General features: G+C 39.0%; 1 protein-coding gene across 2 annotated transcripts; it reads left to right on the forward strand.

Annotated features, from left to right (window-relative positions):
- The first annotated feature begins 2,872 nt into the window (after positions 1–2,872).
- Positions 2,873–17,453, forward strand: AGR3 (anterior gradient 3, protein disulphide isomerase family member). Of its 2 annotated transcripts, XM_032110478.1 has the most exons (9): positions 2,873–3,378; positions 5,152–5,284; positions 7,486–7,549; positions 8,837–8,889; positions 9,525–9,601; positions 9,858–9,921; positions 10,866–10,949; positions 11,707–11,790; positions 13,229–17,453. In XM_032110478.1, the coding sequence occupies exons 2-8, from the start codon at positions 5,179–5,181 to the stop codon at positions 11,754–11,756; spliced, it is 498 nt and encodes a 165-aa protein (XP_031966369.1). In that variant the 5' UTR covers positions 2,873–3,378; positions 5,152–5,178; the 3' UTR covers positions 11,757–11,790; positions 13,229–17,453. The 2 variants fall into 2 exon arrangements, with proteins under 2 accessions (XP_031966369.1, XP_031966362.1); XM_032110471.1 differs by lacking the exon at positions 13,229–17,453 and having other exon boundaries at positions 2,874–3,378; positions 11,707–13,186.
- Positions 17,454–27,939: the final 10,486 nt, after the last annotated feature.

Raw genomic sequence — 27,939 nt, forward strand, 5'->3', positions numbered from 1 at the left:
AGGGACCTTCTGCAGGTCCTCATGCCAGCCAAGGTCCAAGGAAAGACCCACAGGCATGGGGTGTGCTGTCCCCTCCTCTGGGCTGGCAGTGTATGTGCCCTGGGGTGCAGCAGCAGCTTGGGAGGCCAGAGGGGCTTCCCAGGCTACCTCTGGCATGGCTAGAACCACACTGTAAGAGAAAGATCCGCTAGTAGAAGGGCAAGTCCTGCCTGCCAGGGCTCTCACAGCATTAAATAAACAGTCCAGAACAGTTTGTACTTTTGGACTGAAGGAAGGAGCCAACAACATCTAGTGCTGGTTTCCTTTTATTTACCAAAACACATTTATTCTGTAAATCTCAGCAAAATTCATGAAAAATAATAAATTACATTTTTTTCCTTTACAGTCTTCAAAGCTTTGTATCTATAAAAAGTTCTGGGAAATCCAAGAAGCCTAGAGGGCAGGAAAATAATCTTGTTGGGACATGGGAGCCAATAGACAGTAGTGACTCATGGAGGCACAGAACTGCAGAGCAGCTGAGAGAGGGGTTTCAATGAAGCCTGGAACCAAGTTTTCCAGGGGCTATACCACAGGGCAATTTAAGAATGGAGGGGCCAGTTTCCAAAAAATGCAGAGAAAACCTTGGAGTGGTTGGAGGTGACAGTACTGGAATAAGTTGAAGGCTTAAAAGTGAAAGCATGGACATTGGCCTGGGAAGCAGAGAATAATGTTTGCAGCCAGTACAAACCACTGTAAAAACTAATTCAATAAATGCTTTCCCAGTTATATTATTAGGCTTATGTTCCATAACAATGTCTTTATGGGACTACAAAGCTAAAAAAGTGCAATGGTTGAGTGAAAGCAAACAACTGGCGTACAGGTAACACCGGAGTAATTTGTTCACTTGAGCAGTACCTAGAGCTCAGCTTTTAGGGAAGGGGGTGGGGGGAAAGCACATCTGTTGTGTATCAGCCTGTAATATCAGAAGAACTATTTCCACAATTATGACTATTTTGAAAGACATACACACAGAAACAAACCAACCTGTCATATCTAGATTTCTTTAAATGACTTTATTGAAATGATCCAGAAATTGATTTTTGGCTGTCAGTCAAGACCTAAGCCCAATGGACATTTGCAGGGTTTTTCCACTTATTCCTTTTACTGTTTGGCAGCAAAAGCTAATGCTCAGCAGTCTAAGCACCAAGAGTAGTTCTCTGCTCTGGTACCATGTGCTGCTTAAATGTGCGCTGAGGTCCAGACTCATTCAACACCAAATACCTTTGTTTGAGCCAGAAGTACCTCCCGTCCATGAAAATATGGGTTCTGTGAAGCTTTCTCATACTGTTTAGTGTAAAATTTTTTTGGCATTTGTGGTGGTGCATGTCCCCCCTCCAGGCCACTCTATGACCTCTCTGTGTGATTAATTAATTTTGTATTGATTTGCAGAAGGACATTGATCACGTGTAAAAGTCTTTGGCAGAATTGCTATTAGAGGTTGCAGGAATGATGCTGAATTGCAGCTGTCACAGGAGCTGTGATCTCAACCCTTGCTCACACGGGTGCTAAGGCAGAGTAGGACAGAGTAAGAACTTCATCAGCAACCTCATTTGTGCAGCATTCTGTAAAGTAAAATTTCAAAGTCTGTTTCACTTTTCATAAATGAGCTACACATATGAATACATACCTAAATCTGCGGCTGCATGACTCACGCAAAAGCAGCAGCTTGAGATTCCAAGTGCCAGTTATTCTGCAACATCTTTCTCTCTCTAGAAGTCTGTCCTCTTCACATACTTTACTTCTGCCTTTTTCTGCCCTATTTTTAGGTAGAAAATTATTATATTTATTATATTTCCTAATTTTGACTTAGATATAACTGTGTATACACAGTTAACCCATAGCTGTATCTCCAAAATTAATCTTTAGAGTGGAGGAGGAAAATGGAAAGGCTTTCCACCACCATTACCCTGGAGACTAGGTTGGCCAGGTTCAATGAGTGAGAGCACACTAGTTCAATCTCTGCTCTACACTGCAGAGATTCAATATCTGGCTGGTAACTGCTGCTGCACAGGTCGGTGGTTTGACTGCCAGGCAGCGCAAACTGTGCCTGAGATGGAGCTCTGGCTTCACACTCGGTTCATGTGTGGATGCTGAACACATGCAGAAGAAATAAAGGACAGGCAGCTGGTAAAATCCACTTAGCAGACAGTGGCTGAGTAGGAATACTGAAGACATCCAGCTTGGTTTTATAAATCACTACAGTCATTTCCTTTCAGTATTAAACCTCAACAAAGTCTTTTTGACCAGGGCTGCCAATCTCTCTGTGGCAAAACTGACAAAGGCTGAAATTCTGACCTACAAATATAGAGACAAATTGCTGAACATGATCCTGCAAAAGGGAACTCGTGGATAGCTCAGCACTAATTTTAGTCTGTTTGATTGAATGTCTACCCCTTTATGCCTTACAATAATAAACCTGTGCCATGAGAAACACAATACCTCAGTGTGGAAGAATAAATATCTCAAAATTACTTCAGTAATTTTGGAAAAAATCTATGTTTCTAATTGTAAGAAGTGTAACCATACCATCCATATAAACAAATACATGGGAAAAGAACCAAAAGAGGGTTAGTTCTGATTCCACTGCAAAATCTATCCAAGGAGGAGGAAAAGGGTGATCCGTTTCATTCCTTCTTTCTGCAAAGGTGATGAATAAAAGACTTTTCTTGTATTTATCAAGTTCAGTAAAATTATATCAAGCATCATGTCCAAAAAACCAGACATTTTTAAACTACAACTCCCAGTAGCAATAATCAGGCAGTTTAACCATATTCTTTAAATAAATAATTTTATTTCCCTCTCAAAAAAAGAGAGTTTGTTTTATTTTCTAATTACACTTCTCTACACAGAGTAACCCTTGTGTCTTCCTATTAGGTTCATTCCTATCTTCAAGCACCAGTGAACTCTGCCATTCTCTGGGAATAAAAGCACCTACAGTTCCAGCTTTCATTGGTGGTTTCTTTTTTCACTGGACATAAGCCAGACTCACACTGTTTGAGGGGGGAAGTAGCAGACACACATAAGCCACTATTTATTTCCAATGCTCATACAAGACACCTGATACAAGCCAAGATGAAGAGAAATGCAAGGATTCAGTGTATAAGCATGGGAACTCACAAGAGAGACAGATGGAGGCATGGCAGAAAAGGAAGGGGGAGGGTGGAAACACATTAATTTGGTTTGCAGCTCAAAGGTTCCTCTCATTTTTTCCCCAGGTGAATGTGCTGTTGTTGCTACTCAGAGACCTGGGCAGCTCAGGTGTTCTGTGCTTAAATCACTGATTTTTAACTTACGAGTTCCAGGAAAAGGACCTTCAATCAGGAGAACTGGTCGCTGCTGGTGAGCAAGTATTTCTCATTCTTAACTCTCCTTTAGTACAGCAACAAGGTTTGCTTCACAAATGCTTTACAAGCCTAGTTATACAAAAAGACAAATGATAGATGCATAGAGGTTAGCTAGCAAATGTTAGTTCTGGCAGGGAATTGAAGGCAATCTATGTGGCGCTGGCTGTCCTTTTTTGCTCTGAATCAATTAAATAACATTGGATCATGTAGCATCAAAAATACGGAATATTAAATTTAAACTGCCTCCAGCTGCAGTTCCAAAGCCCTCTTGATTTTCAATAGGATGATAATCAATTATTAAGCTTCAGATGATTATACCTGATGATTTAAAGAGATTAACACTTTGATTTCTTTATGGATACATTGTGAAAGAATACTCACTACAAAATGACAATTTTTTCCCTAACTTTTGCATATTTTAATGTACATTATTTTTCTCCAGCCTCCTGAATAGAATGCATTTCTCTTATTGAGATTACCAGTTATTGGAAATAGAGTTTTAATTTGTTCACAAGAAATTTAACTACTAACAGTGATTCTGTGATGTTAAGATGTTCATTAAAACAGTACTTTTCATGCGTCTCAGTCCCAAAAAGTATGAAGCATTTTCTTTGGCCAGTGCCCAGGGTTGTAATTCCATACTAATACCACTTTTAAATTCAAGTTAGGGATTTTCTTTATCAGTACAGGCACAAATGTCTTGGGGGATTTTTTTTTTTTTTTGGGGGGGGGGGGTTGGATAGAGGGTCATTACTGTTCATTTGGTTTGGTTTTTTTTTATTTAAGTCAAAGTAATTTCTCAGTGGGGCATCCTGGTAGCTCTTAAAACTCAACCTCTGAAAAGTGGAATCTCCAGTGAGAAGACTGAGTGATATCCTGGCCTACATGCATTACATTTTTTAACTCAGTTGAAAACATCCGATATCCACCTGAATATCAGAGCTTTAATGCCTAAAGGTGATTGTACCGGCAGAAATAGACTTATCAATTAAAAACTATGTGGCTTAATAATGCTTTCTCTCCACTCTTGCTTTTGTTCTCTGACTTCTATCAAAAGTTTTTATCAGAAGTTACTGAATTTCTTATAATGATCTTTGTCAGGAAGAGAATACTGAACCAGCCAGAAACACTGATTAATTGTTTTATTCAGAAGGAGTTGAGCTGAAATTCAGTGTAAAAGATGTAATGAAGAATGCAGAAATTTTTAAAATTCTCATCATGAGAAACAGCTGAAAATTTATTTGGCATTTATCTCACAGTCTTTAACATCCTGGCTCACAGAGTGGAGACTTAAAAAATTACCACAATGTCAACATTTTGGATGAATTTGACAATTTAAAGATTATTATACTTGGGGGCAAATACTTGCCAATATTCCTACTTTATTAAGAAGGATATTATGAGACATCTTTTGACAAAAAAGCTCCAAAGTAAAAAGAAAGAAAAATTCCATGCTGTTACATTTCACTGAAATTAAAAAACCTGGAGCAGAGTCTTGAAGTTGTTGTGATCCAATATTACAATATTGTACTAGTTCATGAGAATCACATGGGAACAGTACCCTGCAGCCTAATTTTGACAGCTGACAGTAGCATTGCACAGAACAACTAAGCACCTTCTGTCTGCATTTTCCTTACAAAGGCAAGCATTTCTAGAAATAACCAAAAGTGTCTCTGAAGTACAGATTGTTAGTATGCCACTAACATATTGATCTACACTGCACCAGGTGACAAATCCATGTGACTAAAGCTGTTTCTTTGTTTTCCAGTTTCCTTGTCGCATTGGAAGGGAAATAATGCTCCATTCTACATTGGCCTTGTCCCTCCTGCTCATTGCAGTTACTTCCAACCTTGCAATGGCAATTAAAAAGGAAAAACGTGCTCCTCAGACACTGTCAAGAGGTATTGTATATTCATTGAATGTGAATGAACCTCCTTACCTCATCATGTAGACCAGCAAATATTTTTATATTAAATGTACATTTATAGAATGTATATATATATACACATATATGTATGTATCTATGAAACATACATAGAATGCACATTTATACTTACTGAGGTGTGTTTCTTTAGTGTTAAGTTACACTCCAAGTAATACATATTCTTGTTTCATGTCATTTGACTCTGACACTTTATTCCTAAGGATATGACTGAGGGCCTCATATAACCTGCATAATTTATATAAGTCATAGTGACCTACCAGAAGCAAATAACCTAAACTGAGTCTCTCAAATGAAAGTGTACATGTAGGACTATCAATGGAAAAATACTCTTTTATAGACTGTTTTAAATATATTTTATTATTGTAACCTACCATAACTCCAGTTGCTATGGAACAAATTTTCTACAGACCCATTCTTGTACACAGAACAACAGTTGGAACCACTTCTGGGGCTTTCTGCATGTCTTTTTTTTTTTTGCTTTTCATCAGGTATCCACTGCAAAGCATGACTGTGTGTAATTCACTTCCTTGTGGTACATAATTTTCAACCTGGATGTTAAATAAAGACCCTGTTTTAATTTATTTATATCTGATCAATCCTTATAAATACAAGCAGAAAAATAGCTTAGTAAGGTCTTTTTCCCTTCCCCATCTGTCTTCTCCTTTTGGGACTATTCAACAAAAAAAATCTCCGTCTTCCTTCCTGACCTCTTCTGCAGGCTATGCAAAGCCTGCAGATCCCACACCTCTGAGGTTTCCCTATCCTGGCAAAGTTGCACATGTCTCAGAGGTTCCATCTGAGCCTAATTGCTCTTAGACCACTTGACAAAATCATGCAACACCTGGACTAGCCTAAGAGAAATTTCAAAACACCTTTTGTAAGCAGTATCCCTGGGGAAAGGTTATAATCAGTCTGGGATTGATTGCCTAGCTTGCCTCAATCAGGATTTATTTTTCCCAGCATAAATGGACAAAAAAAGATAACAAAATCTTTTACATTCTGTCAGTTTTGAGGGAAAACAAACAAACAAACAAATAAAAACCCTACAAAGAAGTCACAGAAAACAGATGTAACTTTTCTGATTTCAAGCCTATTGGGATGCCTTGAGCACTTTACCTGTAATTTTCACAGACCAAAGGAGAATGCTTAAACATGCTGCAAAATGCCCCTTGCTGACTCCTCTGTGCAGTTATCTGCATCAGGAGCTGACAGCGGCCAGGGTTGGGAAGACACTGGTCAGCATGCCTGAGTCCCACCATCAGCCAGACAGACCTGTGTACTGAAAGAAAACGTGATCTAGAAGCATCACAAACAATTGTCCTGTGAGAAATCCAACAGCAAATCTGGGCTGGTCCAAGCACTGTCTAGACAGCGCAGAAGAAACAGAGCTGTAACCTGGTCCAGGTCCAGACATTGTTCTACAATTCCCATGAGAGCTGTCCTGAATGGAGCCACGCTGCCTAGAATGCAGGGATCTACTATACAAGGACTGGCATCCTGGGGAGCTGAAGGCATAAAACCAACTGGACAATTTGCTCTTTGAGATCTGTGCATCCTCAGCTATGGTTAAGTTATGGAGCTGATGTTGTTAGGATTTTGTTTCCGTGGAGATTTTTATTTAACAGCCATTCCTTTATTGAATTATTTAATTAGATGAAGGGCTTGCGACTTCAGGGATTGAAGTTGCTTTGGAGTTAAGTGTATATTCCAAGACTGTTCTAATGTCATTCATATTAAAGTTGATCTTATTTGAGCTGTCATATTTTATTTTTCTCTCATTATATCCCAGCTTCTCTTTAAGTCCCAGGGTGGATATGAAAATCTGAGATAGAAAGGATTTGGGTGCTGATTTAGGGACCTCTGAGTATTTAGAAAGACAACTAAAAAGCCTATCAAAGGATTTGAACTGGATATGCAACCGAGATTTTTGGGGGGTTTGGTTGTTTGATTGAGCTTTTTTTAACCTTTCAGTGTCTATATTGGGAATGAAAAATTAGCATATCCACAATGTTAGAAAACCTTCAAGTAAAAACCTCCAATCTTATTCGTGTACAACTGTTGATACACATTAAAAAAAAAACACAAGGAGAAAAAAAAGGGGAATTTGTTATGAGTTACTTGGCTGGCCAGCAGCTAATCCTTTTGTTTTATTTCTAGGGTGGGGAGATGAAATTACGTGGGTACAAACTTATGAAGAAGGGCTTTATCAAGCAAAGAAAAGGTAAGAGATTAAAAAGTAGTATGAAGACAGTGTTGTTACTCCATCTTGCCAGAATATACAATAATGAGACAGAACAAAGAAACACCATGAGAGCTGTTCTGCAGACCACCCAGTTAAATAAAACAGACTCTGTCTATAAATAAAAGGCCTTGTAGGTCTCTTATGACTCTGAAGTAGCATCAGGGGCCAATAATGTAATGCTGTCATTTCTTTGGCACAAAAGCAGTGTTGTTATTTGAATTATCAATCATAGATAGAATACCATAATTTTTTAAATTACATCTATTGTGGTTTAATATCATGTACTTCTGATTACTTCCTTGAAATCTGTTACATTTACTCTTGCATGGTGATCTGCTGCCTCTGATATTTCCCCCAACACTTTATTAGTTGGAATGTGTTTGTGGCCCATCATATTCACAGTTTCTCACTATCTTGGTAGAAATGGAAGTTCCAAGCTCCCTCCTCTCTGAGACTCAGCTGCAAATACATTTGTGAATTCATAACAGTACTTATTTAAATATCTTTTACAGTTCATTGTAGATCACAATAGTGTAGCATGAGTTAGTGCTAAATTGAAGGCAAGTTATTTTTAAAACAAAGGACAATTAGTTTCATGTACGCTGTGTGAAAATGGTTAGAAATTAACAACTCCTGACACTGAAAGCAGACCAAGCAATATAGTAACCAACCTGCTGAACAGTAAATATCTTTTTTAAAAGTACAGGAGAAAATGCACAGAATTTATGTTTTGACGTCCAAAATATAAAATTCTAATACTTTACCAAACTATTTACAGAAGATAAATGATATACTATATATCTGTTCAAGAAAGCTTAAAACACAAGGAACTTTTCATGGGAAGTATTTGATGATAAACCCAGTCTTATAAAATCTATTTTATTCCAATTCATATGTATTTTTTTTATTTTCTTAATCCTGGAAAAATTCACACCTAAGCAACATTAAATACCTATTTAGTCTGATTATTTACTACCTGAGAATCAAATTATGGTGGAACTGTTGTTTCTTTCTTCTAGAATCTCTTGCTATAGACGGCCTATTTAGATGTAGAAACTCCATTCCTCTATTTCCTTCTATTATGAAGTGTTTATGCTCTCTTCCCTTACTCAGAAATTTCTGTAATATTTTACGGAATGTCTATATGGTTTTGTTGTGGGTTAACATAAGATTAAATGCAATTTTCATTTTTCAGTCTGCTAGTAAATCACCCAGTTGAATACATGTCAAATGACCTAACTACATCTTTTATTATTATTAATAAAGTAACAAGCCACTGATGGTAATTCATCATTTGGAAGACTGTCAATACTGCCAAGGTAATTTTGATTTTTTGTGTGTTAAAATTTTGTGAATATTTTTATAAGAAACTGACCCTTTCTATATATTTGCGTTGCACTTACTGAAAATTATTCAGAGAAACAGGTAAATGAAAATGTATCTGAAAAGTGAAGAACTTATTACCATTATTTACAAAAACTCCACTATGAAACTACTCAAGAATAATTCTCACTGCTGCTGTACTGCTATCCTGAATGCAGCACTCATCAGTTTAAATTAAGAGGCACAGATTTGCTACTGACTCATTGAACAGATTTAATATTGTTTAGCCCTCCTGAAATGGTAACTAAAGAAGGAGGCAAGGACAGGGCTGCTGAAATTGATCTAACAAGAATTTTCTGAGAATAATGCACTTTTGTCAAGCCAAGACACGGTATCCATTGAGACAACAGGCTTCATAATAACAGAAGAGAGCTTCCGTTTTCATAGCCAGAGGTTGTACTGCCATAGGCGAAAAAACCCCCAAAAGCATAGAGCCCTTAAGTGTCTCCTCGGGAATGTGAATCAGCAGAGAAAGGAACAATGTGGCCCAGTCTCTGGCCAATGTGGTGCCCAAACACAGGCAGAAAGGCAGAGTTTGAGATGGATTTCAAAGTGATCCTGTCTTTTCTAGCACTGAAGAAAGCTTTCGCAGAAAATGAAGAAATACAGGAAATGGCCCAAAATAACTTCATTATGCTGAATCTCATGGTATGAAGGGTTTGGGATGATGTGACTGTATCTTTTCGTGGTCTGTGTTTTCTCTTTCTTTGTCTTGCTTTTTCATGTCATTTTAGCTAACATATCTGACATTCTAGTTATGTAATAGAGGCATTTGTGCATGTGTATTCACACACAAGTAGTACCTATTTGGTTTTGTCTTCTGGTACAAGGTTATTCACAGGTGGTACTACTTCAGCAAAGTTTACAGAAATATTTTAACAACTATCTTTAATTTTTACACCAGCATGAAACCACAGATAAAAACCTGTCACCTGATGGACAATACGTGCCTCGAATCATGTTTGTAGGTATGTAAAATATTTATGTATTGGCAAAGTTGTGGTATCTGCATTATACCACTGTCCTCCTTTGGGGGCATCAAAAAGATTCATTTTGCCAAAGAAAACTTCCTCAGATTGCAGATATATCCTGGAGGGTACTAATCTGAGCTTGAGAGCAAGATGCTTAAAAGTCTGTTAACATCTGGGCTTTTGTTCTCTACGCTTCTCGCTAGTGTTGTCACACAAAGCTTACTGAAAAAGCAAATATCTGACTGAATGTAGATGTCTATAAAGTGGACATTACCACAGAATAAATCAATGGTCAGTGGCATCTAAGGAACGATTTACCCCATTGTAAAGCTGACTTCTGGAATGGATCAAATTAATTATGCCCCAGAGTGCCTGTTCCTTTTCACTCACTGTACAGGGAGCCTGGAGTGCCTAGCTTTGTGATGGCATTCAAAGTTACACCCACAAACAGACAGAGAGCAGTGTAGTTACAGACATCAATAAATTAACAAAAAACTTGGAAGGGTAACTGAGAGAAGAGATGCCCACAACTTGTTCCCATTCTGGGAACATGAGGAATCAGAAGATTTTCATTCCGAAGGCTCTAGGTAAGTCATGCTATCTATTGCCGTAGATAGGCATGACCCTCACTACAAGTGCATCCAGTCAGATTAGCCTCTTCTGATGTAAACTCAGAACCTGTAAAACAGGATATTTTTCTTTAAATATGAATGAAATGCATGTGTAACCTAGCACTTAAAAGAGCTGTGCAATATAAAAATGAGCATTAGCTTTTGTTTGGGATTTCTCCAAGTAAAGAGCAGTTGGTTGGAACAGAGCGTAACGGCCTCGTAATTGCTGCATTGATGAAATCAGAAACAGGGCTGCCAGAGCAAAGCTACACCGTCACCCTCAGCTGCTGTGGGAATGGAAGGCAGTGTTTAATCCAAATACTTTTTCAGACCCATCTCTCACAGTAAGAGCTGATATCACAGGAAGATACTCCAACCGGCTTTACACGTATGAACCACAGGACATGATGTTCCGTAAGTGCCCCTTTGCTGTGCTACTTTGCATTTCACATTGTAAGAAGCCAGATACCCCCCATCCTGATCACTTGTGCTTCAGAATCCATTAGGATCTCAAAGTAAAGAATAAATACTGTGTGAGAGCATTTGCAATAAATTATAATGGTCTAACCTGTTCTAGAAAAACAATCACACCCATTGTCCCATTGAATTTATTGGGCCTACTCAAGTAAGAAAAATTGAAAGATCATGGATGAGAACCATCAGGATCACGATCTGTGCAGTTTTATGGAGAATGTCGAAAGTCACTATGCTCAAAAGTATCCAGTTGTACAATATAAATAGCCAGTGGTGGGAGGGAATCAGTAAAGAAATGCTACTGGTTACGTCCATACCCCTAACAGCCATATTTCAGAAAGGAATGTGATTTTTCAGGTTGAGCCTGTTCTTACTCTATGCCATCTATTTGACACCAATGCAGTATCTCAACACAAATACACATATCACATCTGATTACCAGGCTTGCTGTTGAGAAGTGAGGAAGTTGAAAGGAGTCTTGTCAAATCCCTTAAGTTAAACATTTTGATTCATGAATTTTTTTACTTTTTGTTTAATATCAATAACAGAATTTTCAAAATAGAAATCTCTAAAATACAATGTGGGACCATAAATCAATTTCAGTGTGAATAATTTACTAAATCAAACTAGGTGGCTTTTTTTTAATTGTACAAGTGTACTTCTAATACATTTTCACAGTTATTTATTTTTCTTTCAGTAATAGAGAACATGAAGAAAGCACTACGCCTCATTCAGACAGAACTGTAACCAGCAACAGTGAAATGACCATAATCTCTACAAGGTGGAGCTGCACCTCTCTGTCTCTACTTGCAAATTGAACTTTTACCAAGCAGATTTGGTATATCAGATTTCATAAGAAATGTATATGTACAACTTGGAGAACAAAGATAGAAAAACTATAGCACCCATTTGGAAAACAAGAGGAGAAATATATTAAACACTTTGAAATTAATTCTCTAAATAACTGAAAATGATGCTTTTAAGTGCAGCAAATTCAAGCTGTATTTTAGCAATCCAATAATGACTCTGTTAGGCCAGCCAGCTATGACTTCTGAAGAGGAGTTATAAACAATCTTTTTGATGTCTATTTGTAATTCATTACATGAGTTAATAGCTGCATCTTGGCTCCCCATTTTAACTTTTATTGCAAGAAGCTTATTAATTCTTAGTGTACCCCTGCTTTATACAGTAACTTCTCATTAAAGGAAACTTTGCTGTCAAATCAGACCAGAAAGTTCATGCTATAAATTTTGGAATAGCTTACATAGGAAAAAAACAAACAAACAAACAAAAAACCAACACTGTTCCAGGCTTAGCTTTCCTCTGTATAATCCTTTAACTTTTATTGTTGTAGCTGAAAACAGAAGAGACTGAGCATGCAGTCTCAGTGAGGTGATAATAATCAAAGGGCAGCTACAGGTTTTGCAACAATAAAGATACAGCGAAGCAAGAGAGATGGAAGGAGATAGACCCAGAACTCCAATCCTGAGGCTAAGTGATGCTGAAGTCTGGCATGGGAAAAATGAGGAGGTTTATCCTAGCTCTTTTCATTTAAATGGCACTTGAGTTATGGGAAGCTCATCCCAAGTTGTTCCCTCCTTTTCTGTAGCATTCCACCATGAAGGTGGCAGCTTATTGAGGGAATCTGGACAAACAAAGTCTTCACAAAATTTCCAGAGGATCACCGTATGCAAGGGTGGACACCCTGTTTTGAGTAAAAAGCTAAAGTCAGTTGAAATAGTTTATTATCCCAGAAATGTGGTTTTTTGTTAGAGCAAAATAGTCAGCCCTTCACCTGCAGTAGGAGCATATATGTTGTGTTACATGTAAAACATCTGTGTCATTTTTTTGTGCGACCTGCCATCTGCTGTGATGCTGCCTGGGTACATACAATAGATGAAAGAAGGCTCTCAGCAGGAAAGCTTTGCTAATTCACAATACCTTGTATTAATATGTCATGAGTGAGTTATATTGCACACATCCACATCTTCATAATTATGCAAAATTTGCATATAAGCATATATTCCAACAGAGTGAACATAAATGACCTGTACAGTAAAAGAAAAAAATTTTGTTTCAGTCATTAGCAATGTGTTGTCTTTACAATCAGTATGATGTTTTTAACCTATCGGAAAAATGCTAGAAGTAAAATTAAACTGCAAATCTCATTCCTTTGATTTGTGCTGAGCTCTATTCCTTTATGTCTTTATCTGTTCCAGATTTGGCAAGATTTCCCAGTCTGTGGTCATACCTTCTTTTGAGCATGCCAGAGATATTCTGGAGAACGAAATGCAAGCTAGCTGCCAGAGATCACCCAGGGTGGCCATGACAGCCATTCATCTTCCTTTTCTCCAGGCTAAACAACCCCAACACCCCTAAGCCACTCCTCATGAAACTTGTGTTCCAGACCCTTCACCAGATTCATTGCCCTTCTCTGGACACTCATCTGCCTTGTTGGCCTTCCCCCCAGTTCTTACCCATAAACTCTCAACCCTGTCACCACCATCACCAAGCTCTAGGCAATCAAAACTCCCTAACATACGGAGTTACCCCACTGCCTCCCCTTCCTTGCCCGCCCCTTTTGAAGAGTTTGTAGCCATCCACTGCAGCACTCCAGTTGTGCCAGTCATCCCACCATGTTGGCAATCTACACCAGTTCTCCTGCTTCACAGTGGCTTCCAGTTCTTTCTGTTGGTTGCCCATGCTGCGTGCGTTGTGTAGATGCATTTCAGTTGGGCTGTTGATCCCAATATATATAGTGGCAGTTGATCCTGCCACCTTTTTGAGGGGAGAAGCCCTAATTCCTACATGACCATTGCCAGGTACTTCCATGGTTTCTAACATCAATAACTCTTGTGTCTTTGCTGCCACATGGCTCTATCCCCTACCTCCACTGAGAGGGCAGACCAAAGGGCCTCACTAGCATGCTGTCCTTCAAACATTTGTGTGCCACTACCAGACTTAACTCCAGTGAGCCTGGTTTTATCCCCTTCCCTCTTCAGAACCAGTTTAAGGTTCTTTATTCCTTTAGGGGATCCATTCATAAGCAAAGAGGTGGCTGTCAAGAATGCACAAAGCTGGAATCCCAAAAGATTAGTGATAAAGTACCACAGTCCAGAGCTTGCTTGGTCTCAGGAAAGCTGAACTCCATAATCTGTCTCACCTCAGTGATGTAAAAGGAAAAAAATGGTAGAATTACCACTTATTGGAATTGTGGAAGAAACAAGTAATTCAAGCCCTGGAAGGCTACTGTTGTTCTGCTCATTTTTTGGCATTTGATAGTGAGACAGCAGACAGGAAACAAACTGTGTGAATTAAAATAAATAACCAAATTTTCAGAACAATACAATGTTCACTGACTTAATCATCAAACAAAAGTTAGCCTTTAGATTTACATTGCAGTGAAGGTTATTTTAACATTTGAAGAAAATCCAGATTCATTTCCAAAGGTATTATTAATAGTGATTGCATCTGTAACTTCGAACAGTATTTGCTACTGTGGAAGTTTGTAACAGTTTAACAAACCACTCATTCAAGCAGAGAGTAGCCACTTTTCAGAGATACCACAGGCATATGAGTTATGCTGCGTCAGATGAAATCTCTTTGCAAAGTAACTAAAGGGGATTTCACCCTCTTTACATTCTCAAATCCCCGTAAGTACCATGCTGAAATCTGTTCCCAGCCATAGCCTTCAGAAATGGGACTAAACCTCTGAGATTCTTAAAGACTCAGATTCAGTCCTTTTGGTGGAGCTAGATATTCAGGTAAAAAAAGGCCTGTATGCACATATTTTTTATTCACAGCTTAGTTCAACAGTCATCCTTAATTTTAGAGCTGCTACTACATTTCTGCCTTCTCTTTGAAGACTGTTTTACCAGGTAATATTTCTCCTGATGGAACAGAAACTCAGATCTCAGATTAAAGTCACATTGCTCTGACATAACATAGTAAGTCTGTAAACTGTTCAATAACAGACATAACATGATTCTTTCCCCTCTTTTCCTCTGAAATGAATGGAATGATAGTCTGCTCCCTCTTTTATTTCCTGCTTTTCTGCTTGCACACCACACAAATTTATTCACAATATTAGTGGGCAGATTTTTATTTATACTCTTTACTTTCCACTTTCTTAAGGAAAGAGATGGAAACTGTTCCTTTTGTTTCTTGATTATCTGGAACTAAAACAACTAGGTTAAAGCTGAAGGAAGACAATAAAAGACTGAAAATGTGAATGTGAGAGCAGAAGTTGTTCTACACAGAATAAATTCAGTCATAGTATAAGGACCAATAGATGAGAAAACCTACCAGTGTAGACTGTGTGCTTTTACAGAATTCATAGCCTGTATTCTCTATGATTAGACGTTAATATTCACATGGGCATAATGCGGCATCACCTGTGGAAATTCATGTTTTTTACAAAAAAATTTCTGTTTTACCTTTGGTATGACCATAACACATTCTGGGAAGCAAACTTTACTGCCACCTGTTCACAAATCCGTATCTACTTTACTGTCTGGACTTATCTGGTGTAATCAGACCAAGAGTAGACAAACAAACGTGGACTTAACGTCAGTGAGGTGAGGCTCAGGAATCTGAGAACTGACAGAACAGGATCCTCCCCTGTGTATCCGTCTCAGCGCAGAAAGGCGTTGCCTTTTCCAGGCAGATGGCTGATCTATTGGTCTGTAGAGCTAAAACATTTTCCCATGTGCAAATATTTGCACTTGACCTGAACAAAAGAAAAGGCACCATACCTTTGTGTACCGTGGAGGTGAGAGACTGGGACACCTCAGCACTTAAAATGCAAAAGTAACTTGATCTTACAGAATAAGACTGATATAATTTGGTTTGTTTCATGTACTACACGTGTTCTTGCCAAAGGCTGACACAGAAATTTCCCAATGATGAGATGTCCTCCACACAACCAAGTCACTGATTTGCTTCCTTTTGTTTGTTCAAATGGATGTACAGATCGACAGTACAAGTCAGAAGGAAATAAATAGTCTCCATGGAAATTAAAAAGTCCAAAACCTCCAAAGAGAAGGGGAGGAATATTTACTTTTCCGCCAGAAAATCTACAGAATTTGCAGTCTATCTATTAATTCCTTTTCCTTGCTGCTCAAGATGCTCATGCAATTCATGACTTGCCATCTTTGGTTGCTGCTGTGCATTGTAAAGTAACTGACCCCTTAGTCACTAAAAGTGGATCTATTTCAGCAGACTGTTTTCTCTTAGGAGGTATCAGATATTTGCTGATCCCTTTCGAATCAGAGAAGACACACAAAAACAGCAGTTTCCCCTATCTTTGTGTAATTAGAAAAATCCCAAATAAGCAGAATCATCTTTTAGTTCACACTGCCATATCAAGAACTGAATTTTGAAATTTCCCAATAAGGCCAACTCCAGCAGACATTCATCAAGTCACCCTCTGTACATGTCACATGGCCTGTGAGAAAGAGGAAAAATACCATACACAATAACTTTTCAAGTTTAGAAGACTCAAAAGACAACACTCCACATGGAGTGTGTTGGTGCTTAGACTGTGTTACTGTTTCAGGAAAGAGCCTAAAACTGCTTCAAAAAGATCTACTGTGTCTTCTGTTACCTTTCTAAGGTATCACTTCTTACTCCTTCTCACACCCTGCATGTCCCCAGGTGATTGTTTGTAAAAGGCTGGCACACAGGAACCCACCCTGCTATTTAGCACCCAGCCAGCTGCAGAGAGAAAAGTTCACGGATGCACAAAAACCACTGGCTTCATTGCTTATGTTCATATACGGGGAAGAGATCAGTGACTGCCTGGAGAGGAAGCTACACCCTACGGTGAGGAATATTGCACAGGGCGGAGAGAAGAGTAGCCTTGCTCTGCTAAGGGGTTTTTTGCTTAAAGCCTACAAGCAGTTGGGGCTGTGATTTTACACAGTACTTGAGCATTTGTATCAGAGCATAAGAGCAGAAGAAGAGCTCACATCTTCCAGACCTGCATTGCTTCACTTGGAAGACAACTCCACAAACAATATTTGTTACTGTCATCAAATATTTTAATATACACATTCCCACTGAGGAGCATTCTTGCCCTAACTGAAAAAAATATTCCCTCATGGCCTCAATGGCTTAATTCTCATTAATTTGTATATTCTCAACCTTGACAAAAAAACCCAAAAAACAAAAAACAAAAAACAAAGGAAAAAAAAGAAAAAGAAAAAGAATTCCTAAATCCCATAATGAATTCAAAGATTCAGAGCAGCAATAATCATCCTGGACCTGGAGACTAAATCTTTCCTTCCTTGGAAAAATGCACTTTCTTATTTACCTACCAAATAAATTAATACACAGGGAGTCACAGTCCAGTAAAACTGTATTATGGGCTGTCCTGCATTCTTGGACTAAAGATATGAGAGGTGGAACAACTCCATTAAAGAGAAATAAACCTTTAGTGTTTGTTTCACTGTTTATAAAAGCCAAGACACAGCTTTGTGGATATTTCACAGAGAATTTTAAATTAATAAACATTATTTCACATGCTATTTCTAGAAGGCAACAGTGCAAATTTGAAGTGTTTATGTGGTAGCCATTTTATTAACACCATCAAGTATGACTACTGGGGATACCTTCAGGCTGCTTTTCCTGACCAAACGTGTTGACTGCACAGATGGTGAGCTGAGGTTGTAAAGCCCTAGGTACAGCTATAGGGCATTTCTGAGCACAAGAACCAAACGCCTTAAGCACTGGGCAAAGCTGTATCCACAGGCAGGTGTGCTGCCTGAAGGTGTCCTACCATATGGAAGCAGCATTAAAGAGACTGACAGCTCCTTTGGTTATTTACCCTGAAGTGAGTTGCCGGAGCTAAGGATGTTTAGAAGGAACTAAAACACAGGCAGGCTAAGATCATGCAAAAAGCATGTGGCAGGTCAAGGAAATGAGGGTGCTTTTATCCAGCTAATATTAATGGAAAAAAGCACCAACTAATTAGCACTGCCTCTTTCTGACTGTGAAATCTGTTCTATCAGTCATTTGAATTCCTGAAGTTAAGGGAGAAAAAGCATTGCATTAAGACAAATGAAAGAGAGCATCCACAATTTTGTAACCGACACAAACCATAAGACCTTTCCTTCCTGCACTAAAACAATCCAAAGCATGCATGTCCTTTGAGAGGATGACTCACCAAGAAAGCTAAAGAAAAGTCTTCCTGCTATATAGTTTCATAACATGGTCTACTGAGCCATAAGCCCAGAAGTAACAATGTCTTTGAGGAAGAGTAAATTCCCAAAATACTTTTGGTAAACATAACTCCACAGTTCTAGCTACAGTGATAGAGGTTTTTTAGTAGCTACCACAGGTCCAAGTAAAGTTGAAATTCATTTAAGAAGAAAGTGTGGTTCCAAGTCTGACAATAGCAAGCACTGCCAGTGCCAGTAAATACTTTGGCATTATATATATTTTAGTGATGTTGGCTCAATATGTTTGTGGCAGTATGCTGATAAATGATGAAAATATTCAAACTACATAGGGACTATAGGGGCAAGTTGCTAAAAAGATGTCAGGCTCATAGCCACACTGTGAAACAGCAAAGTTGAAAAACAATCAAAATCTCCCATGAAATTAATTATAATAATTTAAAACGGTGCAGAGAAAGTTAAAATTTTTATCTTTTTCTATGCACAATTTGTGAATGTATTGGCTACACTCACCAGATTGAGAATAACTAATGCACTTCTAAGGGTATTTTATTTATGGAATGTAGATTGCTTTGCATGATGATAGAGGGGTGGGGGAAGAACAGGTGGCAGGATTATGGCTCCCATCCCTTTTGTGGGTAACCAGCACAACTGGGTGCCTCTCCATACTGCCCGTCCACAGACACACATGGCATGGGGAACAACTGGGAGGAATTAGAGGTCTGTAAGTTGCTGGGCTTACTAGGACTCTAATGGAAGTGTTCAAGGCCAGCTTGGATGGGGCCCTGAGCAACCTGGTCCGGTGGAAGGTGTCCCTAACCATGGAAGGGGATTTGGAACTAGATGACCTTTAAGGTCCCTTCCGACCCAAACAGTTCTGTGATTCCATAGGGTGAGGTCAGAACTCAGCTCCAACAGCAGCATTTATTGCTGATGTGAACACACTTTCCCTTTTGAGCCATTATATTCCTCACATGGTGCTTGAGGTGAGGGATTACTGCACAAGTAAAATGCACTGGTTCTAGTCAACAATACTGGCTCTGCTCTCTTCCCTTGATGAAGGGAAGATATGGTAGCTGTCATTATTTTTCTCCTTGGTTCATTTTGACACAATTAAACAATAATCATAATCCCTTGATTGTTATGAGCCTATCTGAAGTTTAACAAGTAGCTAAATGCTAGTTGGCCTTGTACAAATTTGGGGGCAGAAGCTTATGTTTCAAGGGCAGAGTATCCACTACAGCCTGAGGCAGGTGGCAGGAGAAATACAGGCCTGGCACTGTATCTGCCAAATATGAAGCTAACTTCTTAGAGAAAACTCTCTTAACTGGAGAACAATTGCCTCAGAGCAGAGCCTTGGTCTTCAGTGTGCAACTAGTTATTGAGTCCTGAATTTTCTTCTGGGTTATTTTCTCTAATTTGGGAGTATGACCCCAAAATCAGATTAGCTGTTAGCATGAAGTGCTTTGGTTAGAACAGATGCCTGAATTCCCAATTGGTACCTGAAGGGGAGTGTGCACAAGCTCATGAGGACCTAACACTCCCTGGGATTTAGCTACACATCAAGTGCTTTCATGCAATGCAAGTACCTGTCTGGAACATGCTGTCTCTCCTGTACTGGGAGGTAGTATTTTTAATGACTGATTTTATTATCTATAAGAAGGATATAAACTTACTGTATGAAACATCAAAAATATTGCCAGTGTGTTTCTGCAGTTAAATTGTGAGAGATTATAATCTCTTGTTATAAAAAACTTGATATAGAAAGGCTGCCTCCTCCTGGCATATGTTGGTTCTAATCACTTCTTCATGCACCTCTTCAGGCAAAAAAAACATCTCTAATTATCCTCATAGTTACCATGGCAATTACTGTGTGATAATCACAGAAAATTTTCAAATTCATCTCCTATATAAGGTAGACTTTGTGAAACCAGAGTAGAACAGCAAATAGAGATTAGCTTGTTTAATGGAGAAAGGACAGCTTTTATACACTTGAAGTCACAATGCTAGGCAAGAGTAGATCCTGAATGAAATGCAGATTTCTTCGTTAATTTTAGGTGTAAATCGATGAAGTAAGTGGTAACTTATATAAGCAACTTACATAAGTGTAGCCATTCTACACATTACACTTGAAAATATATTCTCTTTCTACAGCTGTGTTTTTTCCTTTTCATGTTGACAAAACCACTTATACCATATAGACCTAATATTCATCTTTATGTTTCAACCAATTATTTGGATAAGACAGCAAGAGAGACTATAGCTGGGCATGATCATTTAGCAACCCATGCTACTAAATCATGAGTTAATTTATTGCAAAACATTGCATACTAAGGAACATAACAGTGATACACTTCTTTAATTCGTTTTTAAAATGTGCACATGCATCTCAATTCACCTGGTCATTGTTACCTTGTCTGCACAAAATGTTTATCCTCCCTTGATTTAAGAGGAAAAACATGAAAGAAAGCAATGTCAAAAGTAAGACTGAATTTGGAAGACAGAAGAGAAAGGAAGGATAAGCTATTCATTGAAAATTTCCTCTGTATGTCTTAAATGAGGTTTTCCTGAACTCGAGCCAGAATTAAGCCAGAAACTAAAGCCTTGAGGCTGTCATTCTCTAGGAGAAAAGCGTGAGTCAGCTGTCAGTGGCTGCCTGGGGAAGGGAGGGTCATCACTGACAGGTATTTAAGACAAATATTGTAACATATAGTCTTGTCCTACTCAGTGGAAGATGGAGTGACACAGGCTGTAAAGAACAACAGTGCAAAATGTGCCTTCTTAGATTCTTTTTTCCATGCACTCTATACCCGGGGAGAGAAAAAAAAAGAGGTTTTTACATCAAAGAGATGCTGGTCTGAGTTACTTTAAACTGCCATTTCCCTGCACAGATTTGCTAGGGAAGGAGCTCTGGAATCTGGCCTCCGCATTTACAGTGATTACACATTGTTCTCTCCCTCATATCTCCAGGCCATTCAGCTCCCTTACGTAAGTAGATTGTGCCTATGTCTTGGTCCTTCCTGGGATGAAGAAGGAAAGGAATTGTGGGCATGACCAAAGGAAGACCACCTGGATTAATTGAGCTGGTAAATGTATCAAAGAAGTCAATAATGTAGTTTCTACAGCAAGGGGTATAAATACGGAAATACTTCTCCAGTGAATTTCTCTCATAAATGACTAGAAAATTATTTTATCATCAGGACACATAATCTAATACTCATAAATCAGAGGAGTTTTCACAACCAGAGAAAAACTGCTATAACTAAAACATTTATTTTTAGGTAAAACTATAGGTATGATGGGGGTTTTTTTCACTAAAACAGCACTTTGTGCTTTTCTGAATTATAAATTCAGTTGCAGAATTAAAATAACCCAGAAATGGGCATGTATCCATGACAGCAAGCTTCCAGCCCGTGCATAGAGTTTTGATTGTTGCTCAACATTTCTTTGTCATTGGTTTATTATATTACTGATTCCATTCATCTTCATTTAGAGATCCCTCTTTCTGAAACACCTGGGGGAACAGAAGTGGGCCAAGCCCTTCACAATGCAGCTATTCACTATTGGACTCTGCTAAGCAGTTGCTCAGGGTTAGTCATGTCAGGAGTGGTTGCAATTGTTCCTACAGAGTTTGTGGGAGGCTTTGTGGGAGATAACAGCATCCTTTCCTACACTACAGGAAGTTCACACCATAAACATGTGTATCACTGCCCTGACTCTTTATTTCCTCCTCCACCACAAAAGTGCATCCAGGCAGGAAGAACTGTCAGTGACCACCACACCCTCCCTTTTTGGCACAGAAAGCACAGGGCACATTTCTTCCATTTTCACCACATGATGACTCCTTTGCTTCATTGAGGACCCTGAGCATGGCAGGCAAACCAGTCCAAGCTCCTATCTGCTTTCTCCTTGTCTCCAGCATCCACCCAGCTAAGCAAACAGGGCAAGGCAAAGCTGTGGTCAGCTGCAGCAGCAGCCAGCCTGCACAGAGATGCCACTCCCTCTGCAGAGGCACAGCTTAAGCTTAATTTCCAGAACACATCTATCCTCCCAGGTTGGTTTGCACAAAGCAGTCTGTGTCCCTTAATTCTTTTCCACAGATACAAAACCTTCACTGAATGCACAGCAGGGCCTCAGCCTGAGCTGTGAACTTAACATGACCAGCTCAGGGATCAAAGGTCTTACTGCACATTTACAACACAAAAAGAGTTGTCAAACAGTATGACAAGAATGATCAAGCATTCAAGAATCATTCCCTATCACTTTATTTGATAGGATAAGCTGTTTCGTATGCTCCCTCAAGACCAGAATATTACAGAGGGCAAGAAGGCAGAATATTAATCTTCAATAATCAGGCAAGAAGGAAACAAATAGCCTGGATCAGAATTACAGCCATCCCCCAGCGTGGGTATGTTTAAGGGCTTTGTGGAACAGGCTACCATGTGAAAAACCTCCCAATAGTCCTGCCAGTGCAGAAGCTTAGTGCAATTGTTCAGTCTCTCATTTCTGAGCTCCTCACCACAGCAGCACAATTAGAGCCAGCACTGAGGCACTCCTCAGGCCGGGCTGGCAGGGCTGACCTCCTGCCCTCCACCAGAGAAGCAGTGATCTCAGTGAGCACCAACCACATCATTGACATCGTGCCAGGCATTGTAATGAGACAGCGTGTCGTTTGTCAGTGGGCAGATTCATCCAACTTGGCGGTCCCCAGTTACAGGCATGACTTACTTGTTCAGAATTAATTCACACAGAGGAGAGCAGGGTTGCCTGTTGACCACAATGGAAAGACCCTCTGATGGACAGTCTTGATGTCCCTCTTCACAAAAAAACCTGAGAAGTCCATGAGGCTTTTCAATTTTGCAACAGTGAGCAGTGGTCTTAATGGCTATCAAATGTCTAAAATTATGACCACCATGAAAGAAGCTGGTTTCCTGTTCCCAAATATTAACTGAAAAAGAGGCCTTCTGCATCACTGCTCTGGCAAGACCCTCCCTTTGTCCTTTCTGGAGTCTGCATGTGTATAGTGATAGATGGATAGATAGATAGATAGATAGATGGATAGATGGATGTATGTTTTTAAAATGTAGATTTAACAATTTCTGGATTGGATTTTAATGATACACGGAGATTTGCGTTAATTGAAACAGTAAACAGGAATAAAAGTACACAAGATTTGGGACAGGTTTGAGATTTAGGACAAATTATTTAAGACTAATCAACGTATAAATAATTGCTTAATACTAAAGGAAGTTCTTTGCAACTTAAATTAGCAGGAGCTTGACAAATTGAAACTGTCATGGATAAATATAGCATGGGTATATTTATTCCCTGAAACTGTTCTTGAAAACATCAAGTCAGTCAGGAATAGGCAGGCAGCCACTCACAAGCTGACACGTTTTCTCTCCATCAGTAAAAGTGATTTGAAAGGGATTTGCATTACAAGAATACTCAATAGATTTGCTATTGCTTAGCACAACATGCTGCAAATAGAACATCTGCAGCAGACTTATTATCTGACCTAGGTCATCTCCTGATTAAACATATATAGATTGGAAGAGATTAGTCATTAAACAAAGTAGAAGTACAAGCCAAGCCACTGCTTACATGAAGAAACTATATCCAATTAGCTTTGCAAGTGAGCTAAATGCAGGAATTAAGAGGAAGGTAGTTCCAGGACACTTCCGCCAACACATCCTGTTCAGGATGCTTGAGCACACACCTGCTACACCCCTGCATTATATTGAGTTATATTTCCATATTCTGTGCCACAGGGACAGTATTTCAAAGATTATTAAACGTTGACACCACTGTAATTGGGAAAAATTAAGGATGAATTTAAAAACTTGAGTCAGTAACAAAATGTTGCCCAGCCACATTGTTTTCAAACCAAGGGTTATAATGACACACATATGCATTGTCATGCCCCAGGTCATTCAGGGGAAGGGCTGAGATCTCACTCTAAGCTGCCACTTCTGTTCAAAGCCAGACCCCAGGAACTGGACAGGAACCAGGACACAGCTGAGCACTCACACATGACACAAAGTTTGTACCTCAGACAGCTTAACTTTAAAACCATGTCTGGCAGAAGTGAAACTCTTCATATAGACCTGGTGAAAGAAGGGCTACTCAGCACTACAGCAAAGCTGGCCTGAGAAGAAAGGGGAAGTTCTTCAGTGACTGAAAAAGACTGTAGGAATGAAGGCACCTAGCTAAGCAGTTAACTGATTACCCATAATGGGAAGACTGGTGCATTCCATCTGTCATTTTGACAACATGATCACTCCTCTGTCCCAAATAACCCCAGTGGTGCTTAGGCCAATTTTTGCACAGTATTATATCAGATAAGCTAAGATTTACCACCCAAAAGGAGAAGCTTTTCCAGACATTTGTGTGGCTGTGCTGTGACCTGCCAATTCCTTCACTGCTGTGTGTACTTACAACACTCTGCTCCAGTAGCTCTGGCATAGGGGACTCCATCAACCTCACAAGCACCCTGTGCTCTCACATCTCCATTTATATAATTTCTCTTTTTGTTATTAAAATAGTAATCGTTTGCTGACACCATTTCATTGACACAGTTTTGTAACTGAATTGATGTATATGATTAATTTTAGACCTTTACAGTTGCTTATTTGATTTCATCTTTGGAGGCGTGAATGGTAGAGCCCCAGAGAAAGACTGGATTCAAAGTGTAGATGTCATATTAAGATGCCCCACAAGAACTCTGGAATGACCCAGGTTCATGTCCAAAACAAACTCCTTCAGAATGGTAAAAGCTGTAGTCATTGTGCAGTGCTAAACACCTAAACCATGTTTAACAAAGTGTTTCTAATCAACAAGGACATGAGAGTGACTTAGTAGAAAGTAAATTTAGAAATGGTAGGCACAAAATGCAAATCCGGGTTGTAGATACAAGTGTTGAGTCTGATACTTCTCAGAATTCAGTGGCATTTTGTCCTGAAGTTGCAGGTTGAATGAATAGCAATTTTTAAAAATTGAATCTTTTGTTCTAACATTTTTAAAAGCCTCACTACACTTCAAGGAGCCCTTAAATTCTCCATTTTACTCTGTAAGCCAAAATCTATTATCTGATTTTCTACCAAGAGTGGGAGACTCTATGGAAAATTACAAATTTCATGTGTCATACTATACCTTACCCCACCATCTGATTATGATTTAACCAATTCCATCTAACCAATCTCCCACCAGACTGTTCAACTGGTTAAGTCCTTTCGAAAACATAGACTTTGTAACTGACTCATGCTTTCACTTGGAGAATTCTTCACACTGCCAGTTCTTACTGGATCTCCACAAGCAGAAACAGCACAAGCAATCCTCTGTGACAGTCTCATTTTGGGAAGTGAAGCCAAAAAAATTACTTTTTCTAAACCAATTTTTACTTCAATGAGAAATTTTGCAAAAAATCTTATTTTTCATATCCGAACAGATTTTTCTTTTTTTTTGCAAAATGACAATTTGACACAGAAAAATCCAAGTCTTTGATCAAGCGTGTGTTTTTAAAATTACTTTTTTTGTTTAAAATGTTTGGTTGACAACAAATAACTCTCTGGATCCCCAGCCTCCCCTTCTAAAAAGCTTGCCTAAATCACAGTTTTCATTCTTCTGCAGAAGTCTGAAAAAAAAATATAAAATGAATGAATGAAAAAAAAGTGGCCTGAATCTGACTCCACTGTTATTTTGAAGTTGCATGGTGCAGAACCTACGAATAGGCCCAAAGGCAGGGACAGCTCCACTGAAAAAAGAACTAGTGTTATTACTCCAGCCTCCAAATGTGCATTAATTTTTCCAAAATATCAACCCTGGCACCTGTAGCAAATGGGCAAAGAGATGCTGGTGGGTTTTTCATTAATATCTTTGCTAAGTTTACGACTTAGTGTGAACTGGACAATAACACAATCTTTAAAATATAGAATAGGATAACAAAACCCCCAAAACTTTAGGGTGGAGCTTTTATATGCTTTTAGTTTTAAATCCAATTCATTTCCTGTTAGAAGAATTGCAGCAATATTTTTGGTACAACTTAGCTGCAAGCTACTGTTCAACCAGAAGAGTCAACCCAGCACTAACTTTCATCCATCTCAGATTTGCTGACTGAGAGCTGCGTTCCTGCCTTAGGATGCCCTCTCCAACACATTCAGAATGCAATACCATCTTGCATAGAACACACAGAGAGAAAGTAAAAGGGTATCTCCCTTCATGGATAGAATAAAGCCTTTGCCATTTATCTGCCATAATATTTAAACCTCTTTACTGTTATACGCTACAGGTAGGCTTGCTCGCTCTCTCTCGCTCTCTCTCCCCCTCTTTCCACTTCCCTAGTCAAACTAAAGGTAGTAAGTAGGATATTTTGATTATTAATTAAACAAAGCCACTCCCAAATTGCTATGGTGCCACAGAGCAGAGAACCAACGCCCAGGGCTACTGCTATTAGAGATTCCTGCTCGCCAGGTCTGCGAGTCATCCTGGGTGAGACTCGTACACAAGGCAGATTTCAGTGCAACCAAGCAAATTGGAGAGTAGCACTGTTCTGGAACTAGTTAGAAGGCTTTACAGAATTCAGTTCCACCACAATGTACCTTCCACTTGAACCAAAGCATTTTATCAAGCAAGGTTTCTATATAAAGCAGTTTGCAAGGAGAGCTGAATTTATCATACCAGCTGATGCAGTAAAAGCAGAAAAAGCAAAGGGTGTTCAGTCTGAGATTCACATGAGGCCTGACTTGTACATTAGCATTCCTCTACAAAAACCAAAAAATGGCCTTTTGACAAGTGGCCAAGAGCAGAGCTTGACTTTAAAATTTGTAGAAATAGCGGTAAGACAGATGCATATAGAATTTGGAAGCTGAGGTCTCTCTGCTTAATGCGAACCAGATCACTGAATGAAGTCACAGAAGGTTTGTTTGCTCACCAAACAAGCAACAGGAAAGAAACATGGCAACATGGTGCACTCTCATGAAGGCAAAACTCTTAAGACTTTCCTGGAGGGGTCTTTGCTAATAGAATCAGGTGCTGCCGAGCAAAAGGAGTCATTCTTTATGTGAGCAATGTTAGTGACAGGAAGAAAACCCTATGATTGTGCAGTAAAAATAATACCCCTGGAACAATTTTTCTTTTCAATTTAAATTGCCTGTAAACAAAAAGCACCAGTTTCATTTTCCCCAGACTTTTGTGAATTTAACACCTCTTCTTTTAAATTAACATCTTTATTCTTTTAACCTGACCATAGAAACATAGAATATGCTGAGTTGGAAGGGACCCACAAAGTTCATCAAAGTTCGACTTCTGGCCCTGAACAGGAGAAGAATAGGAAGAATCACACCATGTGCCCTTTTAAGCATCTTTAGTCTTGCCAAGTCATGTGTCAATTATCTGAAAAAGATTTGTTAAATTAAACTCTTTTTCCTCATTTCCCAAATCCAAAGGAACTAAAAAGCCTGTGAGTAATGTAGACCCAAGCTCTACTGGACAAATGCACATGCAATGACAAATGGCCCCACTGACTTTGCTGGAGTGCCTCATAATGTTAAGGTATCTCCCAGAATCTCTTACAGCCTGCAACTGAAATAGTTAAAAGGTAGAGCTACTCGTATCAGGACTTTTATATGCCTACATTTTCTGTATTTAACAGGAAAAAATGGGGTGTTTTTATTTCAAAACGAATCTGACTGACTCAAGGAGACAATTGGAAAAATCTTACGATGTGTTCATGCTTAAGTTTCATTGACATAGCA

Source organism: Corvus moneduloides, chromosome 1 (genome assembly GCF_009650955.1).
Source record: "Corvus moneduloides isolate bCorMon1 chromosome 1, bCorMon1.pri, whole genome shotgun sequence".
NCBI classification, from domain to species: Eukaryota; Metazoa; Chordata; class Aves; order Passeriformes; family Corvidae; genus Corvus; species Corvus moneduloides.